Source organism: Rhea pennata, chromosome 3 (genome assembly GCF_028389875.1).
Source record: "Rhea pennata isolate bPtePen1 chromosome 3, bPtePen1.pri, whole genome shotgun sequence".
Lineage (NCBI taxonomy): Eukaryota > Metazoa > Chordata > Aves > Rheiformes > Rheidae > Rhea > Rhea pennata.
In genome coordinates this window covers 103321468-103345285 of record NC_084665.1, presented here as the reverse complement: position 1 = coordinate 103345285, position 23818 = coordinate 103321468, and the positions used below count along the sequence as shown (strand labels likewise).

Sequence of the window (23818 nt, the reverse complement as noted above, 5' to 3'; positions counted from 1 at the left end):
TATTCTTTCATGACCAGAGGAAGATTAATTTTGACCTTATTCACATGGTCAATATTTAACATTTGAGTCAGTATAGGTTGAAAAAATATTGGTCAGTATTTGTGTATTATTTCTTCCTATAACTCTGTCTCCTGCATTTCCCAACTACAGTCTGAGCTGTTCATTTTTTAAAAAATAAATAATTTATTAACATAAATAGTTGAAGTAACAGAAAACAAAATACAGTAGACACAGTATCAGGTGTTGAAACCTAAAACTATTTGACCTGCTCTGTAAAATACATAAATAGTGAGGACTGGTATCTTGGAAATTTATATCTAATCTCTACTAAAATTGGACCGTCATCTCTGCAAAATCCCTAGGGTTTTCTCTTCTCTACTGTTCACCCCATGGAGTAAGGGTTAACATGTGCTGCAATTTGCTTGCTGTCCTTCCGGCCAGCCAGTACACATATGGTCAGCGCTGAGACGGTCACTCTATATATGTATTTGTCAAGTTTATAATCTATACATATATATTAGTCAAGTTTATGTAGATCAAAATAACTAAAGATAGTTCCCAATGAACTACCAAAGAGAATATCAAGGATGAAGTTAAATTTCTAAATACAAGTATATGTTGTATTTTGCTTCATCTTCCACTAGAGGGCAAAACTCACTATCATAAATTCTGTCATTTGAAATACGCTGTAAATACACTGTTCAGAATGGACAGGATGTTTCAGTGAATGGAATTGCTTCTCTTTGCCTGCACATTCATTTGAAAACTACCTTACAAAAGCATTCCATTATAAATGATTTTTTGGGGAAAAAAAACAGAATGATCACCTTTCTGCATCTTACATTAGGGATGCTAGATACTATGAGCTTCTAAAATCAGTATCATTTAATTTGTTGGCTCAGAACATAAGAAAATAGCAGCTGTCTCCATCTGATATACTTTACTGAAAAGGATACAAGGATGTTGTTTAGACAGACTGGACTCAGTGTCAGGTTATTTTTGTTTGAGTTGTCTGGATCTACCTTGATCTTCGTAAGCAGATGCAGTTACACAGGTGAAGCTGAAGGACAGTATTGGCAGGATTTATAGATTAAAAGTGTTCAGACTGATGACACTGACGCCCATAAGCTGTGGTTTCAGCTTTGATGTGAGGAGGCAATGGATACCAACACACTGTGTCTGTCCTTCTGCTTGTGGAAGAGCAGGGAAGGCTCCATCCTCTCCTCTGCAAATAGATTGCTCATTAAAATATTTGCTTGCTAACTAAAAACATCTTGCTTATTGAAATGAGCTGATCCTGTTCTTGCTAGTCTTGTCATTGCCCTTATTCACTCCTTTTCCTTCTGCTCCTCAGCTTCAGGCATGGCAGATCTTATTTACACTCCCAGGTCTTAAAAAGCTGCACCTTTGACACAGCTGTCGCTAGTCTTATGATTATGATGGACTTTGGGTATCTGTTTTGTTCTTTTTCTTTTACTCAACAGAACAGTTTAAGCATGCAGGAGTCCTGGACTCGTGTCTTCTGGAATAACATAGTTACATCACAGTTGAAGTTTATATTACAATTTTACCCCAGTCGAATTGGTATAAAAAACCTCAGAAATGTGGACTTGCACTATTGCAGTGATACAGTAGTGTTTATCTCCATAGTTAATCCTGAAGCATGTTTCTGTTGGGAATCCCTCCAACCTTCAACTGAGGACTGTGCATATGGCAGCAAAGCTGCTGAAATGAGCAGACAGCCCAGCAGGACCGTGTCTTCTGGTGCTTCCTGGGGTTCCCCAGAAGGAAAAGGCATTTCTTTCTCCTGAGAGAGAAAATGAGGCTCTGCTTGTTGTATTGCTTCCCTAGAGATGAGACAGGCCCCAGGGCTGCATAGTCACTGTGCATACCCTCATGTGCAAAGTAAGCTGGATAGTCTCTCCCTGATCCTGAGAGATATCCTGTTGTAACCAGCCAATTGACCTTCTTCTGTGCAGAGTAACTGCATGGCAATGTAAGAAATCAGAAAAACACGCAACCTGACAAACGTGCTACCTTCCACAGGCTTCCCTTTCTGCAAGTGCCTATTTTCCTTGTTGAGCCTCTGGGGAGGATCAGCCCTTGATCCTCTTCCTGACAGCTTCCACCTGGAGCATCCACTATGTACTAGGTGTCAGGCCAAGGGAGATATTCACAACTATTTCTGTTCATCAGATCAGCTGCAGAAGCTCTAAAGTGTATGCAGACACAATTATCTTAAATGACAGTCAGGGCAAAGAGCATGAGGTTTTGGGAATCTAGTAGTCATTTAGAAGGAAAAAAAGGAATGAACTGTCCAAGTGAACAAGGCAGGGGATGAGACAGGGTCACTGTCACAGCTGGCAGCAGGCACTCAGTCCCTACTGGCCTTCAAACTACCTTTTCTGTTTCTGTCAGCAAGGGTTGAGCACAGTTCAGATATGTTCCTCTGCAATATCTCTGTCCATTTATTTAGTGGCAAAGTCTTGAAAATGAATTGGAGGGCATATGCCGTTTGAAGGAGGTATGAAAAGTGCTAAAAAACCCTCCATTTCCTAAACCTGATAAGAATTTACTTACACAAATAAAGGTCACAGATTTGCAGATGACAAGTTTTTTTTAGTGTTCAAGTTTGTTCTCAAGCCAATTTCATCTGTTTTGCTGCGCTTAAATGGAGTCTTGTTAAAATCAGTAAGGTCTGTCATGTTAGAATGGTCAGTCTTACATCATATTTTGCATATCTGCATGAAGAATATTTAAAAGTAGTCTTTATTTTTTAAACGGAATCAGTGATTTTTACCTCATAATCGAATCTCCCACTCACTAGAGTTTATATTCTGATTAATAGTAGCATAGTGGGAATTAACGTTCTGTGAATGCAGCAACCTTTCAAAGTTGCCATGGAAAAGCACTTTCCCCCCAGACATCATCCCAGCTGCTTTTATTTCTAGAAGAGTTTCTTTCTCTCTTTTGAACTTTGATATTTAAATACTGAATTTCCACATCTGTACTTGTGGACATGTATTGTGATTGATCAGTCCTATATTACCCGTGATCCAGAACAATTGCTTTAGTGTTGAAAAAGCAATTGGAGGCAAACAAGGCAGTTTATTAGCTCTCTGCTACAAACTGGACCTCCTAGTTGGCAAAATATTAATTCTTCATGTCATGTCATGTCTCCTTTGTATATTAGTTTATGGCACTACTTGGCTTTAGTGAGTTATTTTGATCATATCATGCTTACATAACATTTCTATGACTTTGGACGTGATTTGGCAGAGCCCGCAGAAAATTTCTCTAGAGTTCTTGCTTAGCATATTTTTAAAAAAAGGTGGCTCTCCCAAAGCACTTCAGAAGGATCATAACTTGGTAATCAATGGTTTTCTTCAAGGCCATCCAATTAAGAACAGAACAACAGCATGTACCTTAATGCGGCCAGGTCTTGCACTGTTGCTCTGCTACGTGCAGAGACAGCTCTTCCAAAGGAAGAAAGGAATTGATTACTCTATTGCTTCTTTTGGCCTAGGCAGTTTGGCAATTTTGAGAGCCTCGGTGTCTTATTTTGATTAGGAGAAGCTGTTGATCATAGGAGCCAGGTATTTCTCTGGGTGTAATTCTGTTCATTTATAAAACATGCAGACAACATGTTGTTTCCTTGAACATAGTAGGAGCAAACCACAGCAGGTACTTTCCAAACTTAGAAAGCTAAATGTGCTTTCCAGTGAACACTGTGCCCAGTAGTCTCTAGATTTCCTCTTGGAACAATGCTTACAGCCGATTCTTTTGCTTTCTACCTGCTCATTTATAAGGGCTATCTCTGCTGGGACAGCTTAAACCAGTCTCAACCATCAAAAATGCCTTAAAATGTTTTTTGTCCATGCTATAAAGTCTCTAACTAGTTTAAAACTTGGGTTCATTGCTTGAGTCTAGTCTTGTAGGAAGACCACACATGGTAGATTTCTGGTAGGTATATTTTTAATACATAAAACAATATGAAATATAACAGAAGATCAAACCCAGCTCATGATTTATCTCTGAACTATCTTTATCTTAGCCTTCTATATCTTCATATTAATATGTAAACATACATCTTAGAAGAACAACCAAAGGAAACACAGCAGCCTGAGTAATACACCACTCCTAACACCAGCTTCCAGTGTCACTGACTGTCACTATACAGAGAGGATTGTGTGACGTGCCTGTCGCTGGTGGGAGCAGACCTGGCATAGCTTGGAATTTGCTCCTAATGCTAGGATCCTAATCCTCAGAGATACAACTCTACTTCCATGGGAATCAGAAAGCACAGAAAATAGAAATGTTGAAATTAATCACTAATAAAAATGGATTGGCAAATGAGACCTGCAGCCTGGGGAAAGAACTGTTGTCTCTCGTATAATAGTAACAAAAATAAAAGACAAAATAGTTGAAGAAACCATTCAGATTAAAGGTTATTATTAACAGTAAAAGCAGAAATATATTAATGAGTGAAAAATGTCAGACAGGATTTGATGGACAGAGGACCTGTGGCGGGGGAGGGGGGAGGATTTGTATGCTTTTCTATTGAAGATCTGAGAATGAAAAAAAGATGTAGATTCAAACCACAAACTCCAGAGGAAAAGTTCATAATGTTAGACCTCAGTGAACACAATGTTTCCAGAAAATTTCCCACTGCTCTTTTATATTGTAAATAACTCTTCAGAGGTATCGAGGAAAAGGAAACGTTGAAATGCTGTATTTCAAAGGACAAATTGGTGCAATTAGAATTCACTTAACTTTTATTGCAAGTATTGATACAATGTGTATGCTGAAATATGGCCTTAACCAACTCTACTTCCAGCTATGTTAAAAAAAATGTATAAAATACAATTAGTTTTGGTCGAATTCCAAATATATACTTATAGCTTGATTTAAAGAAAACAGTCTTTACCTATATTACACAGATGTTCAACGCACTGAGGTGTTTTTTTGGGTGGGATGGGGTAAAATGTTTTGGACTTTGAAGAGGTCATATGTTATAAGCTATAAATTATAATACCAGCTTTCTCTTTTTGTTGTTAAAATACTGGACCTCATTTTAGTAGTTAGGCAGAAGGTAATCTTAATATAAATGTTAAGTTATAGTAGGTAACAGCTACATACGAATATTCATGAAGAATGAGAATCATTAGAACCTTACTCAGGAAACAGGGCTCATTCCATTTTGCAGCTAAAGGAAGAAAATGTGTGGAGGAGAGTTCAGCTCTGAAAACTAAATCCATTTTACACTCCTAATTGGAATTTGAGAGCAATTAGTTTTAAAGTTCTTGGATAGTTATGAGTCAATGAGCAGGCTAGCACCTTGCGGCAGGGTGGCTTAGGTCTGTTCTGAGCACTAACTCCGTCCCTGTGAGTACATTGGTAAGTCATGCATGGTCAATACACTGCAAAAAAAAATTGAAATTTTTGCATCATTGCAAAACATTTGTTTTCTTTCCAGTATGGATGAAAACTTGAAAACAGTTTAAAAACTCCTGAAATCAAAATGCATCATTTCAGTTATATGAAGTAACCCAAAGCAGATACTTCAAATCTGTCTGATTAGAAGACACTTGCTCCTCTCCTGCCTTCCCCCATTTGTGTACGGCGTAGGATTCTCATGCCTGGAGTCTTTCTTATGGACCTGGTACCCAGGCTGGCCACCATCCCCCACAATCACCTTTGGTGGCTTAAGTGCTACAAGGGTCTGCAGAGCTCGATGAGCCCATAACAGAAAATAGGGGCTCTTACGAGGATTTCTACAAAACAGAAAACTGCTAGTGAAATTTTAATATTTTACTGGAGTCATCCAAGGTGAAACATTTTGGAGGTTAGAAAACACAATATTCTAGTTATGGGCAGAATTTCCTACAGTTAAACTTTTAATTTTAATTTTCTAAGTAACTAATTGTGGAATGTAAGAGTAGACATCAAAATATTTTGCAGATTTTTTTTTCTTTTACCAGTAGTTTTCATTGGAAAATCATTTTGGCAGAATATCCCCAGTCAGTTCCCTCTTGGCATAGCCTTACATGAGGAGCAAAACCCAGCCCAGGGAAGGGTAGCCCAAGGAAAAATGATGTACTGCCAGGTCTGTATATCTCAGCCAACTCCCCACCAATCCCATTTACCTGTGAGATAAGGAATCCTTATCACAAACCCTTGTAACTCCTACAAACCCTAGTACGCAGAGAGAAATATTTAGTCACATCTCTTTCTGGTGGGCATTGTCTTATGAGAAAATGAGAAGGAATAATGTCTGTGTGTGGGTTATCCCTCTTGTACAGGTAATTATCGATGTCTAGAGAGAGTTTTGAAATCTTCAGGCTAAAACTACCCAGAAATAGTACTGTATAATAAGGATCTGTGAGTCAGGTAGTATATTCTATTGCTGAAGGCATAATATAAATTTCTGCTGTGATTACCTTTTATACATTATATTTCATTTTATTGCAAGATGAAAGGTGCAAAAGACTGGTGCTTAACTGACTGAATCTTTGAAGTTGATTTTATACTGTGTTATTTCAGAGAGACTACCTATGTCATAATTATAAACTATTTCCATTTTATATTTTTTCTGTCTACTTGTAGGTAGTTCTTGTTATGCTGCTGTAGGTGTTTTACCATTTATACTCTAGCTTTCATGCACTTACATTTGGAAAAAGCAGTTATCTATAAAATGGTTTTATACAAAAAGTTTGCATGTTATGTCTGTGTAAATGAATACTTTTTGACTAATGAAAAATTAGTATTTTTTCCTGTTATAAGAGGAATGACTCTATGTTTCACAGAAGTCTAGAGTACCTCATTTTTTCTCAAAGTGGATTAGAGACCTAATGAAGTTTGTGAAAAGAGGTATATAGGTGAATGTTCTTTTCCTACTATAGTTGAAACATTGTTATTTTTTCTGTACATTCTCTCTCACGGATTGCAAAGAGTTTTAAACCTGCGTCTTAATTAGCAAAGGTTGCAGACCCTCTAGAGAGTAACTTAGACTTGTGAAAAAGTCTTACATTGAGAACACTTCAGAAAGCTTTATATTAGTTCAGAGGCAGCTGTATTTCACAGCACAATAAAGATAAACTGACCTTTTAAAGGCAAATATGGCTTGCTGATTACTCTACAGAGCTAAATGAACAAAGGTCTAAATAAAATGTTATATAATTGTCTCTTTTCTGAGCCTTGATTGAGCCTGTAGAGATATTTAGGCCAAGTAGATAATTACCCTTTGAACTTACATGCTGTGAATGCTTATATAATGTCAGCATATTCTGCCACCCCAGTACAATTTTTCACAGCCACAAATATGGATTTACCTAGTTGGCTCTTTCACTGCCCTTAGAAATAGTGAAGAAAATGTTCTATTAGCAGAAAACTAAGCAAGATTTGGAAAACTAAGAGCAATTAATTAACACTGCAAGAGTAATGCCAAATTTTTATAACTGGCAAAGAAACAGGAATACAAAATTACAAAAAAATCCTTATCTTCAAAAATAAGCAGACTTAGTCCTTTTAAACTTGTAGAAAAAATGTAGGGCTTCTTGCCAGCTGCTCCAGCTTAAGGGTGGAAGAGTGCCAGTGACAGTGCTTGATGAGGTCTCACTAAGAGAACACATTAGCACACAGTAGCTAGTCTAATAACTTGCATTTGCGCTTCAGGTCTTGCAGACATGAGCACATTCCTGTGCATCTCTAAGGGATGATAACCAGTCATGCAGTGTCTACTAAGGAACTGTTAATCCCACTTCATTCTTCCTATTTTACATTTCTGGTATTTTTAAGCAGATTACTCTGCAGTTGATTGCAAATCTTTGCAAAGAGACAACTTTCATACTCTGGGAATCTTTTCCCTCTATTTAGGACCGTGCATTCTGTGATTCAGGTATGAGGCTGAGTTTAATGGTTTAGGCTAAAAGCTCTGTTAACTGTCCCCTGAACACCCTGAGCTGAGCATGGTGCACAGAGGACTGCATGCAGAAGATGATGCCCTCCTTTAGTACTTGTGCAGGCAATGAGAGACCTGAATTTAATGCCCTTCCTAGCCTGCAGTTATTCAAACTTCTCTCCTTTTCCTAAAAACGTTGGTGTCTTACCCGCTGAACTGCAGAAGGCAAGTGCACTGAGATAGCGTTTTCCTGCTTGTAGGACTGGAGCAGTGTGCACTCAAGAACATAAAAATCATGTTTATAAGGAAAAATTAGGTAGGAAGGAATAAGATCCTATAGCTCCTATTGGTTAAGCTGTGGAAGAACAGGCATGGGGCCTCTTCCACAGCAAGAATTACTCATGTCAGAGTACTTTGTTGCTTGATTAAAATAACCCATGGAAAAGACCTTCATGTTCTCAACTGGATGCCCAGGCCGAGTCACTCAGCTCCTGCAGAGCTGCTCTGAGGCAGAGCGCTGAATTTCCAGGAAAAAAAGACAGCCTCCACTTCAGGATCTGTAGGATTAAGCATTATTTCAGCAGAAGGGATGTGGTACTGGGCTTATGTACTCTATATTCACAAAAGTACTGCTTAAAGTCTTTTGTAAATCTACCAGAAATGACTTTGTTAAGCATGTCACTGCAAAATCAGGTCTCCAACTAGTAGACTGTACAGTCTTCTATGACAGTTCTTAGGGCTTTTACATGAAAAAATCCTTGTGAAAACAGACTACAAAAGACTATATTGTTCAGTTTTTCCTCCTATCTTAAGCCTTTATTGACTTTTTCCAGTCATTAATCAGTTAAGTCCTTATTTGCCTCTCACTTGTCTTCTTTCAGTTAAGCCTCACAGAGTAATCAGTATTAAGAGTATTTGTCCAAAAAATATAGATAATTTTCCCTATCTATGAAGACTGTTATACATGATGGTATTCGTGTCTTTATAGTATGAAAATAAGCTACTACCAAAATAAAGGAAACAAAGCAATTTTGTGGACAGGAAAAATCATGATTTTTGTCAGGTCTAGGGAAGGTCTGAGGTCTTGAGACATCATACTCAAGAAATGAGGTAAGGCAGAATCAAGACTTGGAGAGATATTTCAGGTGGATGTAGTAGACAATGAGTACCAGGAAGAAAGATCGGGACAAAATAACACAATAAAATTGCATTTTGCCTTGACTGGTTCTGTACGCAATGTGAGACAAACAGTTGTGTTCTCTGGTCTCTACCCGACTGTGAACAATTCCTTCTTACAAGCAGTGGACAATTCTTCTCAGAGAGCTTAGAAAGTAAAGGGAAACGGACTAATATATTCTCTCTTTTTGTGATTAACCTTTATTGCTCTTCCTGGAAAATGAATGTGCCATACTCTGGTGAGACAAAAAGCAATTCATTTCGAGAGTTCATTTCCATGAAATAACCCTGCCAAGATGTCCCCGGGTGTTGCTAGAATTTTGTGATTCATCAAGAATCGCCCAGCCTCAGCAGCTGCAGGCTGCTGGTTTGGGGTATGAGGCGTTTACCTCCCACAGAGGCTGTGAAACACCTCCTGTATGTGTTGTGACAGGCTGGGCTGAGGCAGCAAGGTGACGCAGGGTCCGTGGGCTCTGCTGGTGGCTGTGCTGGCTCCTTCCAGCCTTTTGTTTCCACAGCTCTAAAATACCAAAACTCCAATATTTTCAGAGACATTTACTCTAAAAGATGATGTTTCTATTTCATTTTGAATATTAAAAACTTACAACCTATAATCTTACCATTGCCTACTTAAGCTTTGGCTTGTCTATTTGCTCATGTTCTGATTAAAACCTTGTTGAAATTGGTGTTGCTCTTCGCTTGAATCACATCCATCAAACTTCATTACTCAGATGCAAATCAGATAATACTAAAAACACTGGAAAATTAACAAGATGTAAAATTCCTTTCTACACATACTAATTACTGTTATATAGCATTTTTTAGTTAAGTGGTTGTATGATTTATGTCTCTGAAATTTAAGATTTAGGAGAGCTCTTTTGGGGAGATTTAAGAAGACAGAAATTCAAAGTAGTGGAAATATGACTACAGTTTTAAATAACTTAAATATCTTGACTTGAGCTGTTTCCTTCAAATTAGTAAATGATTTCTTCTTCCTCTACTCTTTTTATTTTCGGTATATGGTAAAACAGAAAACAGGCCATACTGTGAAATAGATTTTCGTACAGATAAGGACTAGTAAGGATGCAAATCCTGTTGAAAACGGATAGGAAGTCACTGCCTCACTACCTTTTGCACAGCTGAGAGTATTGGTTTTTGGTATTAAACCTTGTGATATTTTATACTGAAATTGAACTGACAACTGATGTTTTTCTTGTTTTTAACCTCGTGCTCTCTCCAACCTGTGACATCTTGGTTCGGCAGCCCAGTCATCCCATAGCGCCTATTCCAGAAAATGAAACGCTCAGCTCTGAGGAGGTAATCAGCTGACATTGAAAGCGCATAAGCATTTCATGCCGGCTAACTTTGTCTTTTATTTGCATAGCATGTGTAGTGTTGATGAGCAGAAAGGTACTGAGCTCCCAGATCTCCTTTTGGTCTAGTGCGTGGACTAGATAAGCCTTAATTATTCTTGAAGACTAATGACCAAGAACAACAAACAACAAAAACTATTGTTTTGGAAACTGTGTGGTTTGCATGCATTTGTTGAAACACCAACTTTGTACTATTTAAGTTGCTGGCATGTGCTTTCTGAAATATTTGGGATGTTAACAGATGGTATTTGATAATTACACAATTATCCTCATTTAAATCACACATTCCACAATTTGAAGCCACTGGTATAGCTTCTATTTGAACTACCAGGCACAGCAATTACTAGAAGGACATAAACTAGTAAATTAGTAAGAAGTTCATGAAGAACTATCAAAAAACTTCAAGCAACACTAATGGAGATACAATATTTGCCCAACCTCAACATTCAGTGTCAGTTTTATTTGACTTTGAAGGTAGATTGAATCTTCCTGAAGTCTAGATTCAGTGGCCAGCTTTCTAAATCTTTTACATCTCTAACTTCTGGGACCAAAATAGTTACCAGCCTAGAAAATTCACTTAGCAAGACCTAAAGCTATCTGCTAGATGTTGCTAATTTTCTCTTGAGACAGAGCATATAAAAATTAAAAAGGTTCTGCTAGCACAGACAAGTCTTCTTTACTATAGGATCACGAGTATGAATTTGAATTATTGTCTCAATGTTGAAATAAGCATATGTAATTCAATTAACTATTATATTCTTTATGTTAGGCTTTGAAATGTAATAGAAAATCTTTAATTAAAGTACATTTTTCAGCATTATTTTAGAAATTCACATAAAAAGGCATAACTTACTACCAATAACAGCAGTATATGTTCTGTTACAAGAGAAGAATTAATTTTTATTACTGAAACCTCCATATGCTATCAGGCACATTCTCATAATTATTTCACAAGCTTTTAGATGGGTTTAAAAATATAAACAAGAGCTTTCATGAATAATAATTGCATTTCCATGAATACAGGTTATCTTTCATTTATAATTTTAAAATAAGATTCTAGTCTAGCTAAAAGCAGTAAGATGAGTGTTTAAATAAATAAGTGCTTGCCAATAATTAATACCAAATGGATGACTTGTTGTTTTGAAAAATACTGAGGAAGTTTTGGGAAAAACACTTTTGCATGTTGAAGGCAGTTTGCCTGACTTGAGTTTATTGGCAGACCATATCAGTATATTCTTAAAGTTTCTCTTGGTTTCTGCTGAAAAGAGCTCCCAAAAAAAAAAAAAAAAAAAAAAAAATAGTCATCTGATTTTCCAGTGGATCAGTGGACTTCTATTCTACATTAGAAGCATAGGAGATAAGAACATGGCCTTTTATTTTCATGCACATCCCCAGCCTTTATGGGCAAGGAGTCAATGACTCAGAGCTACTTAACCTCTCTTTTTGTATGAATCTTCACCCCAGCCTTCTCGCCCCCTCCTCTCTCTCCTGCCTTTGACTTTTCACCTTGTTTGCGGCGAGCACAAACTGAAACACAGAAAATTCCACTTTACCACAAGAAAACACCTCTTCACTGTGCAAGTGGCTGAACACTGGAACAGGTTGCCCAGAGAGGTTGTGGTATCTCCATCCTTGGAGATATTCAAAACCCAGCAGGAGGAATCCTGAGCAACTTGCTCTAGGTGACCTTGCCTGAATAGGGGGGGTGGACCAGATGATCTCAAGAGGCCCCTTCCAACCCCAGCTATTCTGTGGTCCTGTGATTTTGTTTCTACACTACCCTCCTTCCTCCTTCTCCTGAGAGCCACTCCTTGAAAAAGATTGTTATGAAAATAAGCACCAAGGTGCCTTCACAAAATAAATTAGATAATTAACAACTTGACCTTGCTGGGCTTCTCAGATAAGCAGTTTGTTTTACCCACCTCTTCCACAAAGTTTCTGAAATATTATTACAATAATGATATTTCATTAGAGGGGATGAGAGAAAAAATACAAATAAAGAGTTCTGAGGATAAATTTGTTATTGAGGTGAAACAAATTTGCTCTACATCAGGCATTCTAAAACATATATGTATTTTAGCATGCTGAGATATTTAGGTGAATATCTGCAGTTTCTTCTAAATACCTCTACACTCATGTTCCATCTTAAAGACAAACTTTTAAAACATGCTGTCCTTTAAACACACTTGCATGTCTTTCAGAAACAAAGCACAGATATAGGTAGTCTACATTATATATAGCCAAGCTTTTCTGATATATCTTTGTTGCAGCCTGAGTAGCTGCAGTCTCTGTAATGCAGATGTTTTTCCTATTTTTAATAATCAGAGAGAGAAAAGTAAATTCCCATCTCTCCTTCTTCTTTACAAATAACACATTGTGAGAGAGATTTGCAGGCTCAGTGGAGAGAAAGATTTTTTTTTCTTTAAAAGAACTCTTTTAAGCAATAAAATACATAATTTGACTGAGGAATTGTAAGATCAGTTCTCAAATTGAAGTGTCTCGTAGTGTAATAGTGAAGTCAGACTACCAGGATTGAGATGTTACTGAAAATGTGAGTTTTTGTCATGTACCAGACTGATGATCATGACAGTGAAAAGGTGAAATTCTTTTGGTCAGAGGTCAATGTCCAAGGCAGGTCAAATGTGTAGGGCTGTCTTTTAAAAGTTTCTAGGCATTTTAAACAAGCTCTTTGAACAAAATTTTTATGAATTACTTCTTTAAAAGGTTAAATATACTCTGATGGTTGTAACATTTCTACTGTCAACTCAGAAATTCTATTTCTTGTAGATAATTCCCTAGTCTGCAGAGCAAACATCTCTGATGAAACTACAGTTAAATTTTTAAAAAGTAAAGACAATCAAGTGGAAAGAAGAGTTGGGCTGTTACCAGTTCTGTTCGTATTTCCCTAGATTAACATCTTATTGGGTGATGGCTATTCACAACTTACAATAATTCAATAATTTTAGTGAAATAGTAAACTTTAAAAAGAAAGAAATGATTGATAGCATTTGACACAGCTAAGCAAGCTGAGTATCTGTGCTGGAAGTTGTGGGCTCTGTTATTAGTACATATTCTATATCTGAGTATGGATATATATATTCATACCTGAATATGGATATTCTATATTCCAATCCATGTGTGGACACAGCAGGAAGAATTGTGTCAGGCTCAGCATAAGCTGGTCAGGAAATAGTTTGATTTCAAGAGGTGACATATATTCTGTTTCCTTTATAACAAGTCAAAGGGAGTCTTCTCCACTGAATTTCTCAAAGTATTTGAACAGGATGTGTTATCTATTTTTCCTGCAGTTTTTAATCTAATTTTTAGCAGAATGACAAGGCAGAGGGACACCCTACTGGCCATGCTGAGGCTGTAAATAACCTTCCCTGTCTAGAGGGTGGCAGAGAAGGGACAAGTACATCTTGACACCAATCCCTTTGTTCATTTTCAGTCAAAAAGGGAAAAGGTGTGGTCAAAGGCATACACTTCCTCTGAGATCTGTTGCTAGAGTCAGAAGTATATACCACTGATACCAGGAAGGAGAAATTAGTCGATTTGGATATGATGAATGGAGGCTCATTCAACATTTATTCTATCTTAGAGAAAAACAGGAGAACAGAATGGAGCCAGGAGCAACTCAAAACATTTGGGGCATGCTTCTTTGCTGTCCTGATAGTGGTGGCCTCTTTGAGATGTTCTGTTGTTGAGCTGTATCTGAAGAACCACTACATTTCCCCATTTTCCTTTTTATCTATGTAGTTCTCCAAAATCGTGAGTTCTGCTGTTTTCCCTGTTCAGTGAAGAACACTATACCTTCAAAAAGAACCTTAACACCTTTCAGGGACCTGTGTTGTTCCTTCTTAGGAACCTATCCTGACTGTAGCAATTAATTATGCTGAATTTACGCTTTATGGGTATACATAACCTGCAAAGCTCTACCTAGGTCAGAATAGCTTTTACTATTAAAGAAATCCTATTAGGATGCTGAACTCATTAGTAAAAATTCTGTCAAGTGGTAAGGCAAATATTGCTTTTAGTGCCGTAATGAGAACCGTAGGTTTCCTTAATCTACAATCTGTGCCCTCATCAACAGGTTCTTCTTTATCTAAAATGACTTGTAAGCTCATACTTAACTCATCCTCCTCCAGTGCTCCTCTCTCAGAGCTAGACAGTGAGAGAAATTTAGTATGATTCATGTAGTTCCAAAAAAAAAAAAAAAAAAAAAAAGAATTAATAGACAGATGCTCTGTGAAAAGTATGCATCTCCTTGACCTTTTGGAAGGAGGAAGACAGGAGAAAGATGGAAAGATGTTGCTAGTTTCTATATACTAATTTGTATAGTTTTCCTCAGAGAAACATCCACTGAAAAAAGAAAAGAATTACCTCTCTATTCAGAATAACAATTCTGTTCTTCATGCAACTTGAGCTTCATTCCATAATAGCACAAAATAAATTAGATTTGCCACTTTCCTGTGAAATCAGGGAAACAAACATACAAATTTTTCCTCCCTGTGAAATCCCCCTTTACAATGAGTGCTTTTTACTTAGCAAAGATCTAGAGGATACTCTTGTAAAACCTAACCAAGAGATATATCAGTAATTTCTGATGCTTATTGTCTTCCTTTAAAGTAAACCTCGTGTTTGCCAAGGTTGTGGTTTGTGAATGAAATTATAATTGCTTTCAAAACTGTACTGAGTCAGGATATTTAGAGAGAACATAGGGCATATGTCTGTAGAGTCATAGATAGCTTTTGTATGCAGGTACTAAGTGTATGTACTCATTACCTTTATTCATATATAACTTGCAAAGTCCCAAGTCTATTATACAATTACTTTAGGTTCACATAATCTTTTTCTGCAGCTGTTTGTTATTCCTAAAAGATCTGCAATAATTATTTGAGACCTAGCATCTTTTCATGCAAGGTAAACATTCATAAAAGACCCCATGAGAAAATGCTGATTCGTTGACTTCAGGGGAGATAGGATTTCACTGAGAATCTTTTATATACATTTCTGAGACTTTTTTATTACAAGAAGCTCTATCTTTTTTTCATGAAGAGAAATAATTAATATATCTTGCACTACTGTAATCATCTTTAATAGCAAAAGTTCTTCAAAGTATAAATTCTATGAAAATGTCAGTCAAGTCTAAAGTTCTGTTATACATTGCTCTTAATCTTTATTTACTTAAGGAGTGTTCCTGGTCAGAGATCAACATTATTAATCATTAATAGAGTCTACATATAGAGATAAAATGTGCCTGTAATATGAAAGAGTCCTTATCCTAAAGAATTTATGTTAGGTGTTTTATGTTAGACCAAAGCTTCCAACCAAATGACAATTTCAGAAGCAGAGTGATGTTCTTACTAGTAAAAATAATGAGCATATGATGTACCCAGAACGGAGGTCTGCTCAACATCCTTTCCTAGTTGGGAAGGTACAAGGGCATGACACAGACTACCTTCTCCTCTCGGTTATCCTTACGGCCTTTGAAAGGCTGCTCATTACTTTCAGATATTCTGTAATAATCTAATACTCAGGTACCTCTCAATACCTTTTTAACATGTAAAGAAGATCCCTCTCAAAGAACATGGGTATGGTAGATACCTGATGAATCTAGAAGGAACTCTCTCTGCAGTAAGCTCTGGCTGCAGTGTTGGCTCCTGTGTCCAGGCACCTTCTCCTTCTCTTTGACAGGCCTTCCTCTACCTGTGGACTTACTGGGGCTAAAGACTGAGCTGCTCCTCGTGCTTTCCTTGCAGTCACAGTTGTGAGCTCTCCATCTGCCACATCCTGCCCATACTATGTACACTTTTCTTCTTGCTTAAAACTACAGCCTTATCCTTCCATCAGTAGAGAGCTGGTATAAAATAATAAGGCAGAATATCAGTGCCAGCTCTGTAGCTAGCCAGGCTTCAGAGTGCGCAAATATGTTACGGGATAGTCTGCTGTGATGAAGCCAGTCTCTCTTCATTTCCCATACTCAGGACTCATGATTAAAGTGGTCTTTGCAGTACTGCTGATTTGTGGAGTTTATGAATTATCTAAGGAAGTAGCAGACGTTAGGTTATTCATAAAGAACATTGCATTGACTGAGATTTGGGTGGCATAGGGTAGCAAATAACGAGGCAAAAAGCTACCGTAATGCATAGACACAAAGCTCTGAATTATTGCAAATTGGAAAATCCTTCGATGTCACTTACCTCCAAAAGAAGAACTGTGCAGATCTGACTTCTAATTCTGCAAAGCATTTTGGAACAAAATGAACAGTCTCTCTCTAAAGCAATACTTTCAGTGCCCTTAGTTTATTTTGACCCAGACATAGACTGCAGCACTAGGCTCTCTCCATATCACCAGAACAGTTCATTTAACTGAAAATTTAATGAGCCCACAAATGAGTACTACAAGTAAGAACATCTACTGCTAAAAGAATTAAGAGTAAGAAGTGTTAGCTGTGGCGAATTCTTTAACCTCATAAATGAATAAGCCACCAAAAGGGAACAGTAACCTAAAGTCTTCAGATAAATAAATAGAAAGGTAGGTCCAAACTGTGCACACTTGTAAATTCTCAAATGAATTCTTTAAGAATCAATGGAAATACTTTATATTTTTTCTTCATACTTTAATAATATTTTATACTTTATGCTACCTTGTATTCTCTACATGATATATATTTTTTACAGCAGGTATTTGGACAATACTTTTTGCCAGCTTCAGTAGTAACTATTTATTTTAAGTTAAAAGGTTCAGTTACAGCCCACTGACACAAAAGGACTTTATTAGAACATCATGCATTAACAAGGAAAAAGCATTTTATACATTCACAGGATTTTATTTCTGATATGATTTCTATAAAAAATGTACTGTGAATCTATTTCTTATCCTTCAGAGTAAGTTTACATTAAAAAGTCTAACACGATAATAATGCATATGCCATGCAAATGTGATGCAGTGAAAGTGTGAAGTATCAGAATGTTATTTAAATTGTCATTTTAATTTAATTCTATTTGGCTTTAAGAAACAGCTTTTGCATTTGGTTCCATTTCAATAATAGCAGAAGTAATGTATAACATAACTAGAGGGAAAGAACTTGCTCTGAGCAGGTAGTTAGAAAAAAATTGTAGCTGGATGAAGGCCTTTCATTAGGCAAATAAACTTTGCTGGCCTAATCTTCTAGCTTGGCAAAATCTCTCTGAACCCTACCCTCAGTACATCAACCACTCTCCCCCCTCCAAATTAGTGACCTCCACAAACTTGCTCAGCGTGCATGCTCTTCCATCATCCCAGTCACACCCAGTGTTACACTACCTGGAACTGGATGCCCGTTAGACTTGGATCATCGAGTACTACCTCACCAGCCCCATGGTCCAGCCAGTTATGTATCCACTCTGCAGTCCACTAAACTGCTGTAGGAGATTGTGTCAAAAGCCTTGCCAAGGTAGGGGAAAACAAAATCCATGCCATGCGAATGCTGGGTTGGGCACCCGCTTCTTCTTCCCAGGCTGTGGTACAAAAAAGAACTGGAAGCCCAACATGAGATGTCACTCCAATGTGTATTTAGCCATTTAAAATTCAAGGTAACTCTTTATCTGTTGAAATTTGTCATATGCAGTATGCTTCCTCAAACATGTCAGCACATGAAAAGTTATCGAGTTCAGTAAAGCAAAACTGTAAATTTTGATTCTCTTTTAAAAAAGAGAAGATGCTATATGATTTTGTCCACTAGTAAAATGTTTGTAAAACTGTGCCTACATATCATGATGCAGTTTTCATTTTCTTCTCCACTTTGTTTTCACCCTTTATTTCTCTTTTTTCTACAGGCTGCTAATGAAAGAGGTTCTGTTTAGCTGTAATGGTGAGTGTTATTACTTTTATGACTTGATTACAGACACATTTTGAATACGTAACTACAGCTCTAATGTCCCATAAAAATTTTTTGCATGTTTTTTTGTCTAAAAAATATGATAGGATGCTTCAGCTATACAACTGAGGCTTTGAATAATCAGCTGGCTATGTCTAGTGAATGACTTTCTGCTAAAAACTACAAATATATAATAATTCTACTTTTCAGCATCATAGAATAAACTAAAAATTGAATTCATTCTAAGCGGGATGCAATGAAAGAGTAGAAGAAATTGAGGCATGATCTGAGATTAAATTGTACAGTAATGTTATTGAAATAAGATGAGTATTATTTTATATTTGAGTACATAACTGCATAGTGCCATTAAATTAATGATTTGCTGGAGTTAAACAATACTGTATAGCAAATGATGCACTATACTTGAGTGTAGATGCAAAGTGGCACTTAGCAAGGGAATTCAGCAAATAATAGGTGATATGTAAAAGGCTGAAATATTCAGCACCTTTTTTATTCCAGTCTCCACAAAAAAGGTTAAATATGACCAAAAGTTTAATTCAGTTAATATTAAAAATTTGAGAATAGGAGCCTGGAGGAATTAAGAAAAGAAAACACCTTAAGGAATACTGAGATAAATTAGATGTATTTGGTGTGGCACAGCCTAATGAAATTTACCCTTTGATGTCTTAACCAAAGCAATTTCCCAAACAGTAGTGATTAGCAGGATGAATAAGTTTTCAGCGAACTGGAGAAAGGCAAACGTATAATATCTAACAAAGAAAGAAAGACAGATAACAAATTACAAAAAGTCAGCCATAACATCAATTCCAAGAAAGATACTGGAACGAAGTATTAAACAATCCATTTGTAGGCATCTAGAGAACAGGGAGGAGATAAGAGAACTCGCACAGGGTCGCGCGAGAAACAAATCCTATCAGGTCAGTCTCATTTCCTTTTTTGACAGCAGAACAGATATAGGGGATGTGATTGATACAACTTATCTTCTGACACTGTCCCACATGACATTCATAAGCAAATAGAGCAGATATGGGCTAAATAAAATTCCCATCAGACAGATGTGCAGCTGACTGGGGAGCTGGGTTCTGAAAACACATATTTGCTGTCAAGATGGGAGAACGTTTCTCATAGAGCCCCGCAATGTAGGCATCTGGTATTTAGCACTATAAAACATTGTTATCAGTTACTTGCTCAATGGGATAGATAGTAAATTTATCAGATTTGCAGATAATGCCTGACTGGGAGCCTTTGCCAGTAGTTTGGAAGACAGCATTGGAATTAAAAAAAAAAGTTAAATTAGAAAAATGGCTTGTAAACAATATGATAAAGTTCATGGACACAAGCAGGAGGAAAAATGTAAAGCACGGGCAGAAACTGAATGACAGTAATACTACAGGGGAGAATCTGAGGATTACAAGGGATAACAAATTGCATCTGAGTTGAAGAGGCAATGCTCTTGCAAAAAAGAAAAGTGCCGTGCAGGGAAAAGTTGGAGGAAGTGCTTATGGTCCAAAGGAGGTAATTACTCATCTCTATTCTGTGCTGGTGAGGAATTGGCTGCAGTATTGTGTTCATTTGGACATTTTTAAAAAGAGAGACTGTGGAAAACAAATGAAAGATTTCAGAAAGATTTAACGGTTTCAACTTCTTTAGAAAGACAAACAAATAAAAACAGAGACACAGCAGTTTATACCTCTTTATACTGAGCTATTATAAGGAGATGTTAGTCAGCTCTCCATCTTCCCCAAGAGCAGAAAAAAAAAAAAAAAAAAAAGGGGAAATGAGCCTAAATTTCAGGAAGATTAAAGATTAGGATAGTTGTAGCTATGTAGGAAGTTAAGTGCTCAAACAGGTTATCTCAGGCTGCTGCAAGGAGAGGCAAGCATCTCACAGTAGGCTTAGTTTCCTAGCTGTCATCTTGCCTCACAGCTGGAGAACAGGGGGCTCAAAATTTCTTCAGGCCTGTTTTTTCTCTGAAACTGCAAGTTATATTTATCAGACAGATCGTCAGGTTGCATAAATTATGAAAACTAACTCACCTGGGTGCATGTTATTTATACAGTTTACTAATCTGTTTTTTGACTATTCACATTCATGCGAAAACTCTTCTTTTGCAGCCTTGAATTAGGATTCAGAGCTAAAACTGTAAAGGATCTTGAGGCCTGCTCCTATTCTGAGATGGAACCCACAATAAAAACGTTATTTAAAACACATTTTTTAAAAAAATTGCTTCTAGTATACTAATTGCAAAACAGTAATACCTGTCAAATATTCCTTCAAGAGATAATCATATGTACTAGAGTAATTAGTGCCAGAGATACACACATGAATACAGCATATTTATATATCCTTTATTGAAGTGCTTACTGGTTTAGGAGATGCCCAGAGTAACACAGCGTATTTTCTTTAGAAATAATATAAATGTTGAAATTAAATAAAGCTGTATTTTTGTTGCAAAATGTTTGTTATTGTGGTGGTTTTTTTTTTTTTTTTTTTTTTTTTTTTTTTTTTTTTTTTTACCTTATGTAAATCTGGCTGCACATATTTCAAATTGTTGAGAATGAATGTCTGTGGAAACAGTATGTTCCCACACTGTTAATCTTGGTAAAGTGTTGCCATCATACAGACACTTATATTTTGTGAAGCACTCAAAGCATTATTCGCACTGATGTCACCACCTGCAGCAATCAGTACGCACTGTGCTTCTCCCCCGCCTTGCAATAGTCACGGCTCTTTCGACCAGTCAGTGTCGATTCTAACCCACGAGTGCAGGCAGAATTGCTAGGTGCTGCTGCTGCCGATGGGGAGGAATCACCACTTTCCTCTTCGTTTGAGGCTGTTAGCTTTTTGACCCTGTGCTGCTCCACAGACCGTCTTGCCTGAGCCCGGTTCTCAAACAGTTTGCTTTCAAAACACATGGTAAAAATGCGAGGAAGCAGATTGCCTGTGCTAGCATGAGTCAACCCTGATCCTTTGAATTTGTGAGTCACCCCACGGATCTGTGCCTGTTTGGGACCTATGTGTCACAGTCCCGTCCTGGTGTGCAGCAGCACTTGACCTCCTGACACACTGCTATATAATAGGGGTGCAGGTTATGACTACTGTTTTAATGAGAAGTGCTGCTGCCTTCATTAAAATTAATGTGATGAACTACTTTACAGAACATTATCATCAATTAAAACATTAAAATTAAAATCGGTTTAAATGTAGTACTCTTAAGAGTACTCAGCCTCTTGTACTGTTAGACCTCATGTAATGCAATCCACTGCAGCCTGCATTTAAACTATCTAATGGTGGAACAATAAGAAAGGAATAGTTTAACTGTTAGTGAGTCTCCGTAAATAGACGATAAATATACACTCTTCTCTTTGTACAGAAGCCTGGACATCCTTTCCAGAGTCACAAACAGGCTGATAGACATGTAACAGTTGCATTTTTGAATTAATGTCTTCTTTCAAGAGAAAAATAACAGAAGTTAAGTGTGCAAATATTGCAGACAGCATACCAACGAACTAGATGGCAAAAAACTCAGTGAGTTCAAGAGAGTTCCTGAAAGCTTGAAAAATATAAACACATCTTACAAATATATTACAGATATGTTATTAATATTGTACTAAATGCAACAGGTCAACCCACCCAAGCTATATTAACGTTTCTTCTATTCAGTTAAGCATTGAAATTGGCACAATTCTTATTTCTAGAGGCAGTGTGGTCTGTGTGATTCTCAGAAGTCTGAATCAACTTTCCTGCCATTTTCTTAAAGTACTTGCTTTGTTCTGAATTTCTTCCAAACTCAAGTTTTTTTCCCTCCCATGAATCTCGTCTTTGTAAAGCCTCAGTTCCATTTGGCATGTCTCACTGAAGGAATTACTTGAAGAGTATGTTTTAGCCTTAAATAAGTCCAGGTGATAAAGTCCATAGACTGAAGGAACACAAGCAAGATAAAGAGATACCAGGATTATAGGAAAGTCAGTGGAGGAGTTGCTTTGTTGGCCTCTGCTTTGATGAGTTCTTCACTTGTATATATTTTAAACAACAGTTTCCCTATCTGTTGAAACAGCTTCTGTCCATAAAGTGAGAGTATATTGGCAATTATAATCTAGGAAATCTGTCCTTAGGAAACCAATGGAAAATGTATTAAGAGAAGAAATCCTTTAAGAAGAGATTATGAAAAGGAAATCTTGTCATAAAAATTGATTGCTTTCAGTAATACTGTAACAATAATAGACACTGCTTACTCAGTGGGGTAATATATTTAGTCTAAGTTCTGATGCCCTTACCCTAATTTTATTCACTGTTTTTCTGGTACCTACAGGTTCCTGCCAGTATCCCCATGACTGTTTATATTCAGCAAGGGTTTGTGGACACCTTTTTCTCTCATAGTCTCTCACAAGCCAACACGCAGTCTGATACACAGTAATCACTGTACCCTGTGTGTGCTTCTGGTGTTTCTGTTGTTGTTGTACTCGACAACTCTAGCTAGCAAAGAAATGAAAGATGTTGTTTTTTTGAGTCCTTCCCTTCTCCTTCATCTCCAATCTCAGGAACCAGTCTGGGACAGGCAAGTTCACAGAAAACAGGACTTCTCTGAAGCTATGTGCAACCATTCCCCAACTTATCTCTCCACAGGAGTCTGCACTGACAGCACAACCTCAGTGGTATGTGGGCCCTGGTATGATGGGATCACTTCCAAGGTTTTCATCCCCACTGTGTCTACGCACACATCAACCACAATAACCACTCTTCTTCCATACTTCAACCACTAGAGAAGGATCACTGAGGAGGGCACCGGCAGCTACATGACTACACACATGATGTGCTGATTCATGCCCAAGACCTCTTTCTTCCCATGCACTAACTCGATTGAGCCCAGGGTTGGCTGACCATGGTTTCAGGGAGATGCTGGAATTTGGCTGGTGGTAAGAAGAATGACATGACAACTGCTACCTCAAGGTTGACCAGGAGATACAGTTGAGGTGGGAAGGAAGCATAATGAATTGCTGTGGCAGGAAGAGTGCTAAAGCTAGGAGAGTGTAGTGACCATGTGAGGAACCATATAATACTTATAAACCTCATCTTCTGCAATGTGTGTTTGATTCATGCTCCCACACTTGTGTATGTCTGTGTCTGTATGTGTGAGGAATGGGGTTTCTCTGGCAAGAGCAATTGAGGTCATTTTCTCATCCTCTAGCTCTACTTTTGACGTTGAAGTTGTTCACCTGGGTATCTGAGGAACTTACCCCACTGGTCTTGTAACTGAGTTGTGTCTGGCCCTGGGTCTCAGAGGCTGCGTATAATAAATTGCACTGAGGCAGGACTGTACTTGGATATCTGATGAAATTTGTCATGTAAGTTACCACTATTCTGAATTGCATATAACTTGGACTGGCATCATAAGAATTGAGATAAGCAGCCTTGAAATGTTTGAATTCAAAGTGGCATCACTCTAATGCTGTAACAACAACCAGCAACAGTGAGCTGCAGGCTGAC

At 37.4% G+C, this 23818-nt stretch overlaps 1 protein-coding gene across 3 annotated transcripts in view; it reads left to right on the top strand.

Moving 5' to 3' along the window:
- Window positions 1–20787, top strand: part of MLIP (muscular LMNA interacting protein) — a 118850-nt gene extending 98063 nt beyond the window's left edge. For all 3 annotated transcript variants that reach the window (XM_062572923.1, XM_062572922.1, XM_062572921.1), the window contains 3 exons: window positions 10340–10393; window positions 18270–18304; window positions 20446–20787. In XM_062572923.1, the coding sequence (XP_062428907.1) occupies window positions 10340–10393; window positions 18270–18296 (81 nt within the window). In that variant the 3' untranslated portion in view covers window positions 18297–18304; window positions 20446–20787. The remainder of the gene's footprint in view (window positions 1–10339; window positions 10394–18269; window positions 18305–20445) is intronic.
- Window positions 20788–23818: the final 3031 nt, after the last annotated feature.